The sequence below is a fragment of the Wasmannia auropunctata genome, unplaced genomic scaffold, assembly GCF_000956235.1.
Source record: "Wasmannia auropunctata unplaced genomic scaffold, wasmannia.A_1.0 LD336088.1, whole genome shotgun sequence".
Classification (NCBI taxonomy): Eukaryota; Metazoa; Arthropoda; class Insecta; order Hymenoptera; family Formicidae; genus Wasmannia; species Wasmannia auropunctata.
Window position 1 is genome coordinate 2,693,397 of NW_012026802.1, and position 20,367 is coordinate 2,713,763.

At 36.6% G+C, this 20,367-nt stretch overlaps 1 protein-coding gene across 1 annotated transcript in view; it reads left to right on the forward strand.

Moving 5' to 3' along the window:
• LOC105448278 (cAMP-specific 3',5'-cyclic phosphodiesterase) overlaps window positions 1-20,367 on the forward strand; it is a 139,291-nt gene that overhangs the window by 89,442 nt on the left and 29,482 nt on the right. The window contains exons 6-8 of the mRNA XM_011686779.1: window positions 4,978-5,079; window positions 5,169-5,233; window positions 6,216-6,328. Coding sequence (XP_011685081.1) covers window positions 4,978-5,079; window positions 5,169-5,233; window positions 6,216-6,328 — 280 coding nt within the window. The remainder of the gene's footprint in view (window positions 1-4,977; window positions 5,080-5,168; window positions 5,234-6,215; window positions 6,329-20,367) is intronic.

A 20,367-nucleotide genomic window follows, 5' to 3' on the forward strand; every position in this document is an offset into this window, starting at 1 on the left:
ATTTATCAGGAGCATAAAATTTCTGGAATGCTATTCACATATACTTCCTCTTTTATTTTATTTCCCTAAAAATTGGAAATGTGAATCGTACCGCTCGGAGATGAGCTCAATAAAAGAGAAGGCTATCAATAAAATGGAAATGTGAATACAGAATAATGCTGCTGCTGCTGCTCGAAGAAAAGTTGGATATATAATAATTTTCAAATAAAATCCCGAAATTTCGTTTTCAAAGAGGAAGAAAAAGAAAAGTAATGCCATCGTACTCAGTAATTATATTGGAAGAATGATGTTTCACTCGAGTTTTATTGCTTTATCGCATGCATTTTACAGAACAAAAAAATGACAAAAGCAGCGAGAGAAATAAATACCACTGTTTCCCTTATTTATACGTTTTCATTCGAATTTTCCTCCGCATTTGCCTGCATTAGCGTTTTACGCTGCCAATGCTAGAATTCCAAATTTCGAGTCGGATACGATTGCGCGGTTACCCGCTCGCAATTTATCGGAATTTATTGCCGCTCGTGTCTGACCCGCGACGAGATGAAAAGTCGTTTGCTTGCCCAGGAATTCATGGAACGTCGTCCGCCGTATATTTTTGCGCCCGCCGGTTCTTTCGACGACTCCATTCGTGAGACATATCCGGATACCCGGACGACTTCCCCTTCGATGTTTACCCTTCGATGTTTACCCTTCGATGTTTAAAGAGAATTACGCGACGAGAGTTTTTAAGATTATACATTTTATTATTATACCGGGGCGATCCTTCGCCAGTAGCGTCGCCCGAGAGTTTCACTCGAGCAATTCACTCGGGCAGGTCGAGCTTATTTATTTTCGGGCTTACAACGTCAGCCTTATAAAAGCATTCTTATATCACAATGTAGACCCGATGACGTATGGCAGATATATAAAATTTAATCTCGCTCCTAAATCATTCCTCGGTGATATTATCGTTCGGAACGACGTATGTTGCGAGTATTGTAACGTTTTTCTTGGGAAATCTGCGACGAAAACGCGCCGGTATAAAATGCATTTTGGAAAACCCGTCTCTCTCTTTCTCCCGCTCGCTTTCTCTCTCTCTCTCTCTCTCTCTCTCTCTCTCTGGATCGAAGTAGAATGAGTTAAGCTATGACAATGTTGCCACGCGTACACCGTCATGTGTACGACGGGAGATGGAATTCTTCTGTAATCTACGAACCTCCCCCGCGCAATACAGATATTACAGCGATAACGTACTTCTTGATAAAACGTATTCCTACGTGGATTGCTGCGTTTTTGCTATTCTCACGTCAGAGAAACCGACGCAAGACTCATTTCATATCGCAATATTTTATCGTCGCGAGAAAGAGAGAATAAAGGGAGTGCTTTTCTTCTTTTCGTTCACCCAATATTTTTCTCATAGTCAGCGGAATACAATTAAATCACCGCGACGGGGAAACTTATTTTCCATCTCACTTGGGAAGGGAAGATTTGTACCTGTGTTTATTTTCATTTCCGGCAAATGAAAATGTCGCGTCGAGGTCAATACAGATTTTAATGAAGCAGGAATGGATTTTGAATGAGTTTCGCTGTTTATTTGTATAATAAGTAAATTTATTTAAATGTAAACGGCATGGAGAAACGACATATTTTTATTTATAGACGTTCGACCATTGTGATTATGGATGTTCTGTCGCCTGTGTGATTGACATAAAATTATTTTTTAAATAATTAATGGCACTGCCGACGCATTATATAGAGAATACCATCGGCATTTCCCGTAACTTATGACCTTTCTGTGATATTCATAGGGAAGAGCTTGACTCTAAAACGGATATATATACATATATACTATTATATATTCGCCTACGTAATTCTACACGAAGTGATTTCTATTAAAATATATTCTATAATCTTTTGACGCACAACGTATTAATTTATAATATCTCAATCCTATAAAATTGCGTGATATTTATCAACAGAAATATCTTTCAGCATATGTTTAATTATAAATTATGACACGATTATTTTGAAAAGAATATTCATGCGCGAATAAATTTTCTAAATTTTGCACATGACGAGAATAAATATAAATTAACCCGCGTACATTGTGCGTCTTAATTTCATTAATTTAAGCATACGCATTTGTTGGCGCATCTCTCCTGGCACACCATTTATTCTCACTTCCTTTGACTATCTGTTACTGCGTATCTCGTTTGATGTACGCAATTAATTAGGATTACTCCGCGATCCTTTAGCGCACTCCAGAATTGTGCATATCTCAACTTAATCAGCGTATTAATGTTATCCTCACGACAGCGGAACGTATGTCGCTAATTATTGTTTGTATTAAGTAATGAACTTTTACGTATCGCGTGATCCTCATGACTGCTACTCACGGCATTTAATTTTAGATCAAGATCCTTATCCGTGCACGTTGCAACGAACATATATCCGAGCAGCAGAAAATTATACCCACTTTAGAATATCCACTTTATTCAAGTATTATGTCGAGAAGTAACTTGAGACAAATTTATTGTAATTATGTCATAATTGATTTAATGACCTTTTGATACCGGCGTGTATATACACCGAATCTCTTGACTTATTCGCGGGAATGCATATTAATAAAGCACAAGAAGTATCTCAATATCAACTTTTATACAGATTATCCAATTATAACTTAAATAAATTGAGATATTGCTATCCGGAGGTATTGAAGTATGAATTTATTGTAATTACACGTTGATGATAATTATATTATGTTAATTGCGTACACATACACGCGCGATATTTCGGCAAACTGTCAGTATGCGATAATAATAATAAAGTTCTAAAAGGCGATATATTGCAATATCCATGTTTATATAATTATTTTATTATAACGTAAACAAATTAAATGCAGATTTCCGAGATAACAGTATATATCTAATGTTAAGATGTTATTCGCATTATTCGTTATTTCTTTACATTTCAGCGGTACAATTTACTCGTTATTTCTAATATCGAACAAGCACGGTTGATTTAGTAATTATTTGATGACGGGTATTTGCGCTATTCTATCTCGAAGATTCTCTCTCGTTGCATTAAAAGTCGTTCGCGGTAATCCCGCGCTGGAAGGTGGAACGGGTAACTGCCAAAATTATTCAGCTCCCATGATATTGTTCCCGGGGGAGGGAGAAACGTAATTTTCTCTCGCGGGAGATGGGAGAAAAGCAGGGGGATGAATAATGATTGCTGATTACGCCGCACACGAATTTCTCCCGGCGTACGTTATGCACAATTTTGTCGGGAGGAGTATATTTCCTTTAACTGGGGCGCGATATATACGCTCCCAGTACGTCGTTGCGGGGAAACGAGAAAGAAGTGCGCAGAACTGAATCTGGGCGCGATACATCGCTCTTGGCTCTTTTTACAAGTGATGATCGATTATGACAGATATACAACGGTTTTTCGAGGGGCGCTTTTCAGCGAAAACTGGAATTAATTGTAACAGATGAAGTGTGCTGCAGACTTGGGCACTTTTAAAGCCCTCCCTACCGATTTGCGTCGTTTTTATCGATAAGGGATCGAAAGAAGATACAATCTGTCAAGCTTATATATTTGCGTTGTTTCACATGGGATATATTAGGACATATGGGCTATGCATATGCGGAACATTGCAGATATTTGTCTGTTGTCGCACCGGCAGATATTGTTAATTATCCGTCTACACGCAGGAGGATGTGGGCTTAAGACCCGTCTGATGCAAAATCCTCTGTAATCTCGCTTATTATGCATGCACGTTTACCCACCCGTATAACCGCGAAGTATCCGCCGGTAATAATAGTGTAAAATAAGTAATCGCGCGCGATACACTTTATGTCTCCCTTTATCCGGAATATATTAAACGACTGTATTATATATTAACGCACACGTGCGTGCTATCAGGCTACGTTATGGGGATGGACAAGAGAAAAAAATGGGGCGTGTGAGGTAACGAGCGTGCAGATCGTTAGATATGCGTAGGAATCGGAAAACACGGAGCTTAATCTACGGAACAAATGGCGAGCGAGCGGAGGGAAGTGGTCCGGAGATATGCTTCGAATATATACGCTCTCGCGAGAACGAAGAAGGGAGACCAAAATTCGATGCGCGCGATAAGTCGGGCGCGTGACACATGGTTATACCCGCGTTGCGGCATCCAATTTGACTAAAGCTGGGATATTCGCCTGCGTAAGCGTAATAAACAAGAGGCTGGTCGTACGTACGATCGCACGAATGATATCAAGTGGAATTGGTAGCGCGGAGAGTAAGGAATATCCGCGGCCTCTTCGAACGAACTTCGGAGTTACGTTTTCAACGTAATCTTTCGTCACTTCGCCGATCGGATGTTTGTTTTGCATACTATCGCGGCGACTCGGAATCCGTTTACGATATCGAGCTTGCGAACGCGCGCGCGAGAAGCCCCGCAATGTCTCTCAACAAATAGAGATATATTTCAGCGTATTGGCTTGCCTTTATCTCAGAGGTACCGAAAAGACACAGTTTATTTGAGCGCCATAAGCCAATCCTATCGGCGCAATCCTATTCTCGCGAAGCGGCGTATATTCATCGTGAAAAGTACGCGGATTTATTAAATTAGAGCTTTTCGCATGAAATCGCGCGCTTCGCGGAGCGCGCTCTAACCTCTCTCTCTTTTTTTTTCTTTCTTCAATCCGCGATCCGACGATTATTTTTTTACGCGTCTCTGACGAAATGTATGCACGTGTCTGTGTCCTGTGTACATATTTAATGTATGTATACGTGTGTATATGAGCGTGAAAAAACAGAATGAGAATCTCTCTCACGTTTATGTAGCGTTGTATCACTGCCTGCATGCGACTTACCGCAGAGCGAAGTAGATCGCTGACTTTTCTAGCAAATAATTCGTAGCAAGGCCGTTAAAATCCGACCCTCCTAACACACGAGCGAGACAAACGAGACATCGTTGATGAACTGTGCCTTTTCTTTCGATTACAGCCATGGCGAGGACCTCATCGTTACACCCTTCGCACAGATTCTTGCTTCTCTGCGCTCGGTCAGGAATAATTTCTTGTCGCTCACGAATGTACCGACGAACAAGTAAGTGGATTAACATATTTGCTTGACATTATTACATTACGAGGTTGGCTTAAGTTCTGATTCACTTACCTCTCTTTTTATTTTCGCAGATCACGAAGGAGTAGCGGCCAACAGGGCAGTAGTACGCCTCAGCCACGGATTTTGGCGCCAGGAGGTAAATGAATAATACAATAGACGTTGCAATTCGCTTCGCGTCTTCCATTATTCCCAGATGAATCTCTTAATTGCATATCCGCACAGAACGTTAGCACTGCATTCAAATCTTTAGCACTTTAATCTTCGTTTAATTTGGTTTAATACACTGAAATGCAAAATAATTAATTACTTTTTTTATGTATCATTAATTTCGTTAGTCCTTTTTTAATGGGATTTAATGATCATCATTGTATTAACAATTGAATAATGATTCTGACAATTTTTATTACTGTTATTAACGGCTTCTTATATATTTACCTTTATTTATTAAATGATGTTGATTACACTATTTTATATAACGTCTCTCAATTGTTTATCAGTAGAACCGAAACTTTGACCCTTTAATTTTTCCTAGAAGGAATATAGAACATTTTATTTTGTCTCTTGATTAATATTGTAACAACTTCGTCGTAATTTCTCGTTTTCTCTTAATTTTAGAAGCTTATATTAACCTTTTTTTCTAGTTAGAATTTTATATTTCCTATTTCTGGGTCACATTAATTATTACGTCTGTTCGTTCCATGTGTGGTTTATTAAAAGAAATTGTAAGGCTCTTAACCAATTCCATCGGCCTCCCCTTAAAAAATACATTCATTATTATGACTGCCGAATGTGTGTTCCCAGTTATCTCCTTCTCATATTTCCTTTTTACTTCTAGAATATTGTTTATTTTTGGAAGTGATATTTATTCTTCTCTGCATTCTCTGAAGCGTTTAAAATATCTCATGTATCTCATGCATTTTTGAGGAATTGCACGAAACTTTCAAATATACGAAAATAGATCAAAGATTCCGGAGCGTTTTTTAAATCTCAATTGAATTCGAATCGAAGCCTTTTATATAGATAGAATTTTTTAACGCTGACTTATCGCTCGTTAGGAAGAGAAAGACAGAAGGTGAATGCGAACACTTTGATTAATTTTATTTCTTTGGATTTTTCAGAGGAGCCCTTCATGAAGCTGGCTGTAGAAACGATAGAGGAACTAGACTGGTGCTTAGACCAGTTGGAGACCATTCAGACTCATCGATCCGTATCGGACATGGCATCCCTGAAGGTACGACCTTATCCGTTTATATTTCTCTTCACTCTTTCGCAACGCGTTCTCTCAACGCTCGATTTCTCGTATATCTTACAAATCTCAAAGAGGTTCTGTCTCGCGTTATAGTCGCCCATATACAAGATGTCTCGCGAGAAATCCGTCAGGCTTTAGGAATGCGTTATTCAAATGATTTTAAGCAGAAGTCATGCGAATGTGATCCCATTGGAAAGGTCGCAGTATTCTTTGAATAAATTCTCTGTATTCTTAAACAAATTTTCTTCTGAAAGACAGTTACCAGGAAACTTATATATTTGATACGAAGCCAGAAATTGGAAGAGCTTTACTTTTTCCTGCTTGAAATTATTTGAATGACAATGCTAATTAGAATGAGATTTTGTTCTGTTTGCGCACAGTCGTGCAAAATGTTGCCAAGTACGAAGCCAAACGTTTACTTATTGTTGGATTATAAACAGATTATCTCGTGTATTCCTCGGGAGAATTTGAATTCGAAATTCAAATATTAGCTAATTGTAAGTACAAATTCGCGATTCAGCGATAACAAAGAATTTAATGCTTTCGCATTAAACGCGGCCGTATTTATTTGCTGGCAAATAATAGGCACTTATCACACGCGGACAGAAACAATCGTCTCTTCACCCGTCTGACTGCGCTCGACATCCTAGCCATACAATTTCCGCGCTGATCATTAATCGTTTGCGTTCCGGTCGCGAGAATTTCCAATTTCCACGACCGCGTTGGTGCAGCCGGCGCGAAAACGGAATCATTTGAGTCGCGAGCGCGACCAATTTATTTCCCCCTTGAGCTACAAGTGACAGCAAGGAGAAATCGCGCGATTTCATATTACCTAAATTGCGTATAATTGTACAACACGGTATGCGAGAGAGAAATTGGAAATCTAACCGTGAAAATTAGCAAAGAGAGGAAAGGGGGGGAGCTCTTCCATTGTCCTTTATTTCAAGCCCGCGTTTTATTGAGACGGCTTTCAAGGCCACGAAAAATTTCCCGATAAAATGAAATTTCGCAGGGACTTGGCGCGAAACTTTTCTCATTTATCTCACGCCGACTGGGGGAGTCGTCCTCGCGTGAATATGAATATTCTTTTATGCGCTTGGAATATTTATCGCGAGGTTTGACGTATTTCAGGATGGATTCTTATTCCTTTACGTCGCGCGCAAGGATTCAGCGATGAAAGCGTGAAGAATGTTGCTCTTAGCTATTCCGTGCGAACACTCTTTCGGAGGAGGATCTTTTTGAAACTTCTTGCTGAACTTTAGCTTTTAGCCAAGATCCAACGCGTAATTAAACTTCTTTGATGCTATACATATATAGATAAAAATGTGGGTTATTAAAATTTTAAGTAAATATGACGTCGCAATTTTCCGTAATGCAAATCTCGGTTTAGCAAAAGTGTCGTTTGCCTCTTGCACTTTTGATCGCGCGATTTTGCTCTGTTTCATCAGCATTAAATCGATAATTTTTTTTTAACGTTGTTTTTACCCTTTGATTGACCCAAACGCCACGTGTATCCCCTCCCCCGTATTCTTTGTGTAGGTGTTCAATTAACCTGAATTCCTTTCAGAATATTTATCAGAAAATTAAAATGAAAATAAAAAAAAATTTGAAAGGTCAAAACGTAAAGAGCGTAAACACTTTAACCTGTTTGTTGTAAAATATAAATTTCTAAGACGGTTTACCCGCAAAAAAAGTTTCCTTACTGTTTGTATCCTTACAAACACGAAGGTAATATCGATTTGGCAATGTGTGTAATTGAAAGAGCTGACATAAGTAAAAATCTCCTTTTTCCGCAAAGTCATCATTATTTTCAACGATGGGAAAGTTATTAAAGATTTTCCTTTGAACTTTCTCGCGGTTCTTCAATCGCCGTCGTGAAATTAGCGAATTTTCTGTGTTCGCTCCTTGTAGTTTTCCGCTACTTCCGCAATAAAATGTCAATATTCGTAGCGAGTTTCGCAGGCTCTTTAAACTCATTAGAAACTACTTGAGTTACCCACGTGCATAAACGTTAGAATCAAAAATCAAACTAAAAATATTTATCGTAAATAAATATTTCTAATATTTATGATGAACGTATCATCTTTAACGAAGTAATATATTATGAAATAATTGCGTAATTTTTTTATGTATTTGCGGAAAATAATTGTCCTTTCTGTTTCATTGTTTCTATCATTTTTGTGGGTCAATTTTCAAGCATTTTTTTTTCACTGTTACTTTTTCAGGCAATTTATTAAAGTCGCTCGTATGAAGGCGTATTCTTTAGCAAATTTTTTAAATATAATTATAAACTCGCTTTTTATATACGTGGGGAAATGTGAAATATAACAAAGCGCATCTTCTCCTTTCGGTGTTTCGCTCATTATCGCGGTCTTTCTTCTCCTGCACCGCGACCCAAATATCTCATGTTTATTCTCATCTTATGAATTATTCATTTGCATGAACGCAAGCGGTACGGCGACCGGGGGAAGTGCATGCCATTTTCAGTTGTCATATGATCCCGACTATTACGTCCATACGTCCAAAACTAACGTGCACAAATGCTTGACGTTACGTCAACTCGAAACTTTCTTCTCGTTAACAAAAGAAACGTCATCCATTTGTTCCGGACATATATGAGTCACAAAAGAATCCCGATGTTCCTTGTTTGTCGAAGTGACGTTCACGTAAATGTGCTCTGAAAGCAAGATGACATGTATATCAGTTCCACGGAAAGGAGAGTTCCCGACGCTGATAAATTAAGGCAATCCTTACCGAAGTGAGACGGGGAGAAAGCCTGCAGTTTTTTACAATTTCTTATTCCGGATTGAAATAAGGTACTCTTTCGAAAAGATAAATGTTAAATTTAAGTGCTAAAGAAGACAAGACATCTTTCGCGTCAATCGCCAATTATGTGTCATTATTTTAACGAGGGAAAACAACTTTTAATATACATCAAGCTAAAACGCTTTTGATAGAAACTTTGACATACTAATTAACAAGTAATAATAGAATGGAACGATTTTTAAAAATTGTTTTTTTATCGAGCTTTTTTTCTTTGTTTTCCGATATGCGACATTTGAATTGCTTTCATGACTGGAAATTGTGTCAATTCATCATGCTGTCGCTTTCAACTCTTGCTGAAAAAATTGAGCTACGGCGTTGCTTCATTTATTGAACTCTATATCTGTAACTTCATAACTTTATTATTTTATCCGTGTTTTCACGTTGAAAGTTTGTGTTATATTTATTTAGTAATTCGCAAGAAAGACTATCGGAAAACTAGGTATTTTGAATTATTAGTTTTAGCAAAATGTCATGCACGTGAGATTGTAAGGTGGAAACTTCAATTCTAGGAAATAATAGAGTCCTTGACTCGCTTAACTTATTTATAGCAATATTTTCATTAGCCTCATCAATTTTAACTTCAAACGACAATATTCCAAACGTGATAGTGCGTTTGTACTATGTCACCCGTAACTAATTTTAACTACATACTAACTAACCATTTACTTACAATTATACTATATTTTTGAAAAATAATATTAATACGGAGTTTCTGTAACATATTTTCAGTTTTCCTTTAACATTCGATTTTAATGAGACTCGTGTGCAGTTCACCTTTACAAAGTATATTACATCGCTTAGTCACGTTTCCGCGCGCTGTCACATATATATGATAAAAATATATTGCAGTTGAAAATGCCGTTATACATTTGAAGAAAAATAAGTTTTGACAGAACTTTGGAATTGTTATCTAAATTGAATTTTTTGATCGGAGAAAATTAATAGGAATTTTCCAATAAAAAATTATTGAACGCTACTACGCTATGTGAAGGAACAATTCAATCTTTTGTGGAAAAAATACATATTATTCTTGTACTCCTGGAGCCATTTACATATTTGAATTAGTTTTACTTTTATTAGATTTTTTGCTATTCTAAAAAAAAATGATTACGTTTTCAACATGTAAGTCATTCTATTTCAAACAAATAATGTAATTATAATTAAGAATTTTTCTACTTTGATCGAGAAATAACTCGAATTTTCTCTCAAATCGACACATTCATTTTTACTTCTTATGTACGTCTCCTTTCATATCTTTCATTCGTTTCATTAAATCCGCGAGGTCACGTTTCTCGTCTTACAAATGCACTACCTTGACCTGACTACGTGACGTACGAGGAATCGGCAGCTCGTATTTTTTTTTCTCTCGATTAAAGGCAGGGACCTGCGAATCGCTAACAGCGGACGGGGCTATTACCCCGGGCGGAATTTTTTGTGTTTATCAGAACTTCATTCAAAATCGTCTGCCCCATCCACGAAAGCGGACGCGTTGGATCGAAGCGCCGGCGTTTCATCCGGGATTTATATCGGTAAGCGTGGCGCACGTGACCGAGTCATCGAGGCTGCGCTTTGATTACACACAGAGGCCGATTCCTCCGTGCGAATCGACGCGGGAGTGGCGTCGCCCGCGCCGCGCAAAGCGCTCGTGTATAAATCCATCGATTCCGTGAGGCTGGCGCTGGATAGGATCACCAGCCGTAATTCATTCCATTGTGCGTAATCGACGGCGAAAGCCTCGTCGCGGATATTGTAACCGCGTATTAAAAATCCAAGGACATCGCTTATTGTTGTTAATATCACGGCGTAATGATGAAAATTATACTTGAGAATTACTATTTTGTTGTACTTAATATTTCACGCGAATTCGACGCGACGACGAAAAGCAGACAGTTTCAATCTTTCCCGCGTCCTTTGCTAAAACTGCTCGTCTCAGTCGTCTTACCAGTCTGTTCACTTTCTGTATACTTATGATAATAAAATGCCCGTCAGCTCGTGTACGCAGTTTTGTTAGACGGGATTTCCCAATCGATGCCGCTTGCGAGAATCGCCAAAATTCGCTCTGCTTTGAAGCTCTTAAATAAATCGATCGGATCGATTTACTTAAGAGTTTCAAAGCAGCACTTATGCACCACGCTGAAATACATTCTCTTCGGCAGATTTACGCCAGCTTATTTATGCGTCTGGCGCGGAATACGTTTTACGGTTTGTTTTCACACTCTTGGCGCACACACACATATATATATACACATACGCACACATGCAGCACCGAAATCCCGCGCCGAGGAATTGCCCGCCGACCAATCAGAACATAGCGATTTCGCGGATTCCGCGTATATCTGCATTTTCATGTATGTACTATTTCGCTCCCGTCTGTAGCTCGGCGACTCTCTGAAATTTCCGTGATTTACATTTACCGCGACGCGTATGATCGTATACGTAACGACGTACCCTTTTTGAATGCCGCTCGTAAAGTTTACTCCAGTTTGATGGTAATCGCGCAGAAAGGTCAACATAAAAGTGAGTTTTACCCCCATGCCGTAAGCTTAACGTGCATATCCTAATATTGCGAAACTGCCGTTTTCTTTGGGAACGAGGGAGAGGGGAGGATGGGAGGGCGGAAGGGAAGAAAAGATTTATAGCGATATTGTATGCAAATGTACATTTCTCATGCTCCGATCGAACTCATCGGACAAAGGTTTTTCACGAGAATAGAAAAAAAAAACAGTTGATTCACCAAGTGCTGAATTCCCTTGGGAAGAATGCCCTTGCGAGCGTCGTTGCTCCTCAAAGAAAATCGATACTGTGAATTAATTGACCTACATCGGCAGCGAGAACTCGTGACCTCATCGTTAGGCTCGATACGAATCAGCCGATCGGACATGTTATATGCGTTACAATATTTACAGCATGCGTACAACAAATACACGCTAATAATGGAATTAACGATTGAACACGGTTCAATGGACATGTATTTTCAAAGCGTTGAATTTATTTGATATAATTTATTATAAATGTATACAAGAGTCTCTCTCCTTTTACTTTTTGCTGTAACAAAGGACAAAAAATCTCGTGATATTTATTTCTAATAATAAATTTTTATTTACTTACATCATATATCTTACCCTTTTTTATTAAATGATTTATATTTTTAAGAGAACATGTAACCTATCCTCTTATAAATTGTTATATATCTAAATTCAAAAAAATCTACTTTTATTATTGTATTTTATAACTCTGCGATGCTGCGGCGGAATTATCTTTAATACATTACCGCGGTACTCCGTTATTAAAATGCCGCTATGCCATGACCGCCGCGAATGTCCTGCTATATGAACGGTAAAGCAAACCAGGAAATTTTCCATCGTCCATCGGCCGTCTCTGTAACCCCAGCATTAATCTACCTTTCTCATTTTCGAAATGCTCGGGCCAAACATTTACTCGCGTTTTTCGCACTCGATCTCGCCCGTGAAACTTTTCACAACGATTCGAACTAATTATCGCCGTCCACGGTCCGTTGCGTAAAAAGCCTGCCTTGCTCGTTTTATTTTCGTCGTTTATCGCCCGAACTGGCGGCCGGCGAAGAGGTTTCGCTCGCTGGAAAGAACTAGTATTGACTTGTTCGAGATCTCAGCGGAGCTGTGTGCATAATCAGATCATTAGCACAATGCCGTATTATATAATAATAATAATAATAATAATATGAACTTTATTGTAAGCAAATAAAAGATAGGCTTATGTTAACTAATAGTCAGATGGAGTTTAAAATACAAACATTTGCAGGTAAAAGGCGACGAGGTTACAGCTTAAATATTGGTTTTATTCCTAACCTGAGTTTTATATTTATAAAATAAATAAATTGAAAAAATTAATATATAATATATAATATTAATATATAATATATAGAAAGGTCTTGCAGGTCTTCGTCAAATATAATGCATATTAATATGTGCACAACGAGTTCTACAGTGAAAAACAGAGATAATAAGTGAGTAAAGCAGAGGACTTTTGATTCGAGAAATGTAGAGCAATATAACGAGTTACTTCTGTACGAAAAGAAAAGCGAGATGGCACTGAGCGAAGGAAATCTGAGAGGGAGTTATAGAATTTAATTGCTTAATATTCGTCGCGAAAATCACTTGTCCAAAATTCGAAGCTTCGAAAATAGTATTGTCGTGACGATGAAGATATGTATATCCCGCGAGTTTAATGGCGGGATTGTGAATGGGAAAATACAACGATGAATCATTGGCAATCACGTGTTACGCGTTTTGCTCCGATTGTTAACGGAGCGCGGACGGATGGATTTGCGATCTTTTTGCAGGCGCTGGATGACAGGTCCAAAGAAATCGCGACATTAACAGCGTCGATCGTTCCGTGAAGGAGGATCCAATATAGACAAGACGCTATCATACCCGGCCGTTTAACCTTTTCCCCACAGGTTCAAGGGACCTCCGTGCGCGGCTGTACCGCTGTATATCATGTACCGCCGTCATCATGTATCATGCGTGCCGCGCGTGATTGCCTGGCGTAAATAAATTGCCGATCTCCCACACGAAAATATTTTCGCGGTAATATCGCGCGAATTCATTGGGATTTTAATGATCCGCAATATATCGCTCGCGTGACGATACTCGCGATTGATAAGATACTCCAATTGGGCTCATCAATTTTTCTCAACCTTGCCTCGCGTCCATGATATTCTTGGGATGCACTTGTTGACAGTCCAGTCGAAGATATTCTTTTAGCCTGATTGAGCCTGCGAGGCTGATTGTGAAAACTGACTCGTGAAAAAGATTGCTATTTTCTAATCTGATATCAATTTTGTAAATTTTAATGGATGTAAAATCCGAACGAGACTTTTTAAAGGGATGCACGCGTTAGAAATATATTTTTTCGCAAACGAGGTTGAGACATTAGTTTCAGTCTGACTGTTCTTGCTTATAAGCTGACGTCATACCAGCAGTACACGTAACTTTCGTTTTCTTAGTTATCTGTTTTCATATTATTGCACTTACCGCTCGCACATTTCCCTGGAGACAGTCATGTATTGTCTGTGCTTATATATGTACGAGGATGCACGTTATAATTGTTAACTTGCCAAATGTCACTTCAGGATAGATCGTGGCGATAATTACAAACTACGAAACGATGAATAAATTGTGATGCGTAAACCGGAGTAAACCGCAAGAAATCGTATTATTTCGCTTGAATGGATGTATATTTATATACAAATAAAAATGCAAATGCATCTCGTATACATTCACATGCTATTCTCGATTATTAAGAAACAAAAGTTTATATACACAATGTAAAATAACGATTCAATGATGCAATAAACGTAGCCAACTGGGCCATCTTTAAATAACTTATAATTATGATCCGTAATTCACGAATGTTGAATAAAAATGTTAATCAGATGAAATGCGCATCCTGTCGTAGAAAAAACTAGTAATTTTGAGTAACAATATGTGGTATTTGAATGATCATGATTAAGTAAACTCGATTCTCGTGGAGTGATGTGTGATGCCTCTATTGAGTAATACATTTACCTGGTCTAACTATCCTCATCATGTAACCCTCTTTTGCGCCAAATTCTATGAATCCTTCGGTAAGGCACTAGGCAGGGAACTTTTGCTTGTCTAATCGCAGAAGCTTATTCCTTGTGTCTGACCATAAAGTTTTATCTACTCTCTGTACGTAATCAAATAACTGTTTGACCAAGAAGTTGCGCCACTACTACCGAACTCTCGTGTAATTATTGGTTCCAAATAATTTGTCGCTGTTATATTCATAATATATACGATTTCTTACAATTTATACAATGAACGTATAATCTCTTTGAACTATACATTCGCCACACACACACATTCCCGCATTATTCCAAATAACAATATTCCAAAAAATATATTTTGCATATTATTCATATATTTATATTTATGTGTACACATATATTAGATTTTTTTATACAGTTTTTAAATAGTTTGCATTATTATGATTAATTTTTATGTTTATAAAGATACTTAAAATAAATATAAGTGCATAATAATAGGTAACATATTCATTCATCGATTAAATGAATTTTGTTATTAGCACTTATGTACGCATCGTAGTTCAAGAATTTGCATGCCATTTTTGTTATATAATTTACCAAGTATAAATAATTTTAAGACTTGGACTTAATACCCTGGATGTACACCTGCGCTAACATCGTTTAAACCACGGCCTGAACCACCGCCTAAACCGCCTAAACTACCGCCTTCTATATTGTTCACATTTTTTATTCCTTCTCCTATGATCTTTTCCGTAGTTTGCGTTATACTTGTGTCTATCGCCATACTCGTTTGTGGGTCTGAAAAAGTGTTGAATCCGCATCAATCGTATATCATCGCGATTTAAAGTCATTTAAAATCAAATTATTAATGATAATCTCGTATGTAGTACGTGGAATTCCCGAACGAGACAGATTTGCAAAGTACATACTAAAGTTTCGTACATACTAAAACATTTTTTTTACTAAAAATTTTTTTTATTGAAATGAATAAGAATAATTGACGCAAGTTATTATATTATGCAATACTTGACGGGAATGTAAATTTCTAATTTTCTAATTTCAAATAAATTTTTCCGTGCAACTTAAACTGAGCAAGATGCACAAAACAAGACAATTTATATTACAATTTTTATTCGAAATTAAGTATGTGATAAGATAGATACATCTCACAATAACGTCTCAGTAAATATATTATTATTTTAGTTATTACAATTGCCTTGTTCGGATCAATTTGTACGGTATAACAGATTTGCGGGAGAAAATTCTCGATGAGTGTTACACATAATAATTATTTGTAATATTTCGTCCTGAACTTACCATGAGCCTGGACATAGACCACGGCGAATGCCAAGATCAACAGAGGTAAAATCTTACAACCCATGTTTCTGACGAGTGTTACTGACAGCGTAAAGACGTATTGCGCTTTGAGACTCTTATCGTTTTCGCGACGTTTTTATAAGGGAACGCCAATAATTAAAATGATCAAAATAATTACTAGCCTGTGTCGCTTGGTTGGTATATGTGACGTTTCTTTGTTCTCGCACATTTACACACTATATACAAAAGTATGTGTGTTTCGAAATACAATTTCGTAATAATTTCCTACAAATTTCAAATTCTGTAAAGCGGTTTTACGAAACTTTGCGACAAAAATTGAAAATTAATTGTTCAGATTATGATGCTAAATTAATTAATTGTTCAGATAACGATGGATCAAAATAGACTTAAGATTTTTTTATTGTTTTTTCAGATCTATATTTTTATGTCAAGGCATGCGTTTGATTTATTTTTCCTTTTAATTAGACCTTTTAATTTTGCTCCTCAAATCTTTATGTATAACCGTTCATAATCGTGATTATTAATGATTTCATAAAAATATAAGAAATATTTTTATATTTCTAATTGATTGCTTCTGAAACATTGCTTTGTATGCGTATTTTTTTTTTAGTAATTTTATTACAGAAGTGAGCGTGTTATGAATATAAATAAATTTTATTAAAATTTTATTTGAAAGTCAAGGAATGTCAAAAATAATTGTCACATGCACAACCTTGAAGTAATTTCGTTTCTGACTCATTCTTATCATGCGTGTATTATGTTACATTGTGTAACTTTTTATCTTTGTTAATGACAGGTGAAAGAAAAGCGTAGAACGTTATATTGCGAAAGAACAATTATTTGCATACTATGTCATTTTGCACGTGCCACATTATATCATTTTATCATTTTTTGATAAAATTGTAGAAACGATTACGAAAATTGTACAAAGATAAAGAAAATTTGTTCCAGAAGTTTCAGTTCTATTTCGTTTTTGAATATTTCTTTTTAAACATTATTTTTTGGTTTTTGTATAAAACATGATCTATCTGTTTCATTGAACTTTAATAATGACAGCTTCGTGTTCTTCTACTTCTGTAAGAAGACTTCTGACAATTACAGTAGAACAAATTTTTTTGACCATTAGATATCATGGACAATTACACTTTTTATACTTTTAACTTTTTACATAAACTTTAATTTTTATATGAACAAACTAACAACTAATCTTGATCTTTACGAACGGACTTATCACTCAGTTGGACTTTCAGTGTTACTTTGACAAGGAATAATGTATCTCTTATATGCTTTATATCTTTGGTTTTAACTTCTTGACTTGTTTTTTTTTGTTATTTTTTTATTTTATGTCTACAAGACTGATCGTCAATTAATCTATAATAAATATGTCGAATGCGGCTGATGAAGACTAATTGTAAGTGAAACATGTGCCGCGAATATTAACTCTTTTTATTATGCTCTCATATGTATACTTTATAGATAATTAATATACGCTAACATCCTCGTTTTTTAATGCTTGTTAGTTTGGTCTTTTTTTTTTGATGGTCTATCCAAAACATTTAATTAGAAATTTTAAAGATTGTGAAGAGGATCATACTTGACTTTAATAGCGATTTTGGCCTGATCTAAACCAATCTGCACCAATGTGCCACTAGCGCACAGTGTAGAGCTGGTGCAAATGGGTACTGTGTAATTACCCCAATTGGTCCCGACCACCTAATTTGTGAGAGCCATTTTGTGTATACCCAATATGCACCTGTGCGGCATACTGAGTCCAAACGAACACGCGGCACTGGCGAGGGATTGCATCAATCGACCAGCCGAACACACAACACCCGAAATATGCAATCGATGCATTTCAGACGAAATTGCTATAAGAATCCTAGAGCAATCCACTCACAAAACTTTCCATTTACACATAAAATATATTTTGAAACTTGACTACATAGATATAATCTTGATCGAGAATTTTAGTTCATTAGCTCCTTAACTCAACTTTTCGAAAATTTGCTTCGAAAAACGATAGGAGCCAAACGATAGGAATAAATTTATAATTTTCAACAATTCTTCTACGCACGATGTTTTAAATTCGGAAATTTGAATCGACCGAATGAATTTATTTTTCTCATTGACGTTACTACCTTCCGTTCGTTTAAAGCTTGAAAGAATAAGTTCGTTTTTATAAATATTTTTTTAATAAAAATTATTGTGAAATAGAAAACGTTAAATAAAAAATTGCAGAAAGAGACATATATTGTAATTAGGTACATATAATTGGGGTACAAAATAATTTTTTATAAATTTTCCGCGTTTACGCGTTTGTTTTATTTTCAAAATCTTGTTCTCACGAATTTGTTCTGGTAAAAGACTTGTTTTACATATGTCATTTTCGATTATTTCGAGTTTGTAGAGAGTTCACGTTTTTGATAATTCCTGGAAACAAGTTAAACATATAGTGAATCAAATATATCTTGGTTGATGAACGCAAAAGGGGAGATTGAGAAACCTTTCGGGGTATTTGTCCGGAAATCCATAATATTGGCTTCTCGCCAGGAAACGTGGCGCCTGGCGCCGTAGCGCTCTGTATACGAACTTATTCCTTTAACGTGAAATTTGTTTATTTTTAACATGAAATTCTCGATAGCAGCACCTTCGACGCTCCGTTAAAATATAGTTCACTATATTATAAATTGAATCAGGGGTAAACCGAGGGGTCAACCACTACTATAAAAAATGTACAGTGATTGCTAATTATGGCGATACAACACACTTTATTGCTAGCATTGTTATTGTATTGCTATTGTTAGTAATATTGCCATCTATTATCTTATGTACTGCCATCTATTACCTCATGTATTGCTACCTATTGTGCACAATATTGCCAAGTATTGCTAATGTATTGCTATGCATGACTATGTATTGATAGCATATAGTATTATACTGCCAAAACACTAGCAATATATTTCTAAAGAAATGTACACTGATTGCCATAGGGGTTGACCCTTCGGGATAGATCAAAGGTTTATTCGCGACGGGCTTTTTATTACTGTTAATTATTTACACTTTAATAATTGGCGATATCTCTTCAATAACAATTGTTTCTATTAAAGAAAAATATTTGTGGAACAGATCCCGTCTGAGTGGATCCGTAACTGAAAAATAGTTTTATATAACGTTCTCCATATATTTGTACTGCAGATGGAAGCAATTTGGGTAAAAATCGCTTTGAGCGTGAAAACCACCGTAAACGTGGGATGCAATTGACTCTGATTGCATTTGATTTCTGTACTGAGGAATACAGTACTGAGGTGATAAAAAAAAACGCAAAATAGGTGCATACTGAACATATTTATGCTCCGGCTCTTACGCAAATGTCGGGATGCAACTACTTTTATTATTATGATCCAATTGAGCTCATCAATTTATCTCAACCTTGTCTCGCGTCCGTAATGTTTCTGGGATGCACTTGTTGACAGTCCAATCGAAGATCTTTTAGCCTGATCGAACCTGCGAGGCTTAGTCGTATTCAACTCGTGAAAAAAGTTGCTATTTTGTAATCTTATATCAATTTCGTAAATTTTAATGCATGTAAAATCCCAACGAGACTTTTTAAAGAGATGCACGCGTTATGGGGATACATTTTCTCGCAAACGCAGGATTAAGACATTAGTTTCTGGCTGCTCTTGCTCAGCTGACGTCACTAGCAGTAGTGCACGGAACTCTTGATTCCGCATTCATCTGTTTTCATATTATTGCATTTACTGTTCGCACATTTCTCAGGGGGCAATGATTTATTGTCTGTGCTTATATATGTACGAGGATGCGTGTTATAATTGTCAACTTGCCAAATGCCACTTTAGGATAGATTGTGGCGATAATTACAAACTACGAGATGATGAATAAATTGTGATGCGTTAGCCGGGATGAATTGCAAGAAATCGCATTATTTTGCTTGAATGGATATACATTTATTCAAATAAAAATGCAAGTGCGTCTCGTATACATTCATATGCTATTCTCGATTTTTAAGAAACAAATGTTTATACACAATGTATAATAACATTAATAACGATTGAATGATGCAACAAACGTAGCCATGGATTACTTTTAAATAATACTTATAATAATACTCATAATTATGATCCGTAATAATGCACAATTGTTAGATAAAAATGCAAGCGTAATTAGATGAAATGCGCATTCTGTCGTAGAAGAAAACTAGTAATTTTGAGTGATAATATATGATATTTGAATGATCATCTTAGGTAAACTCAATTTTCATGGAATTATGTGTGATGCCTCTATTGAG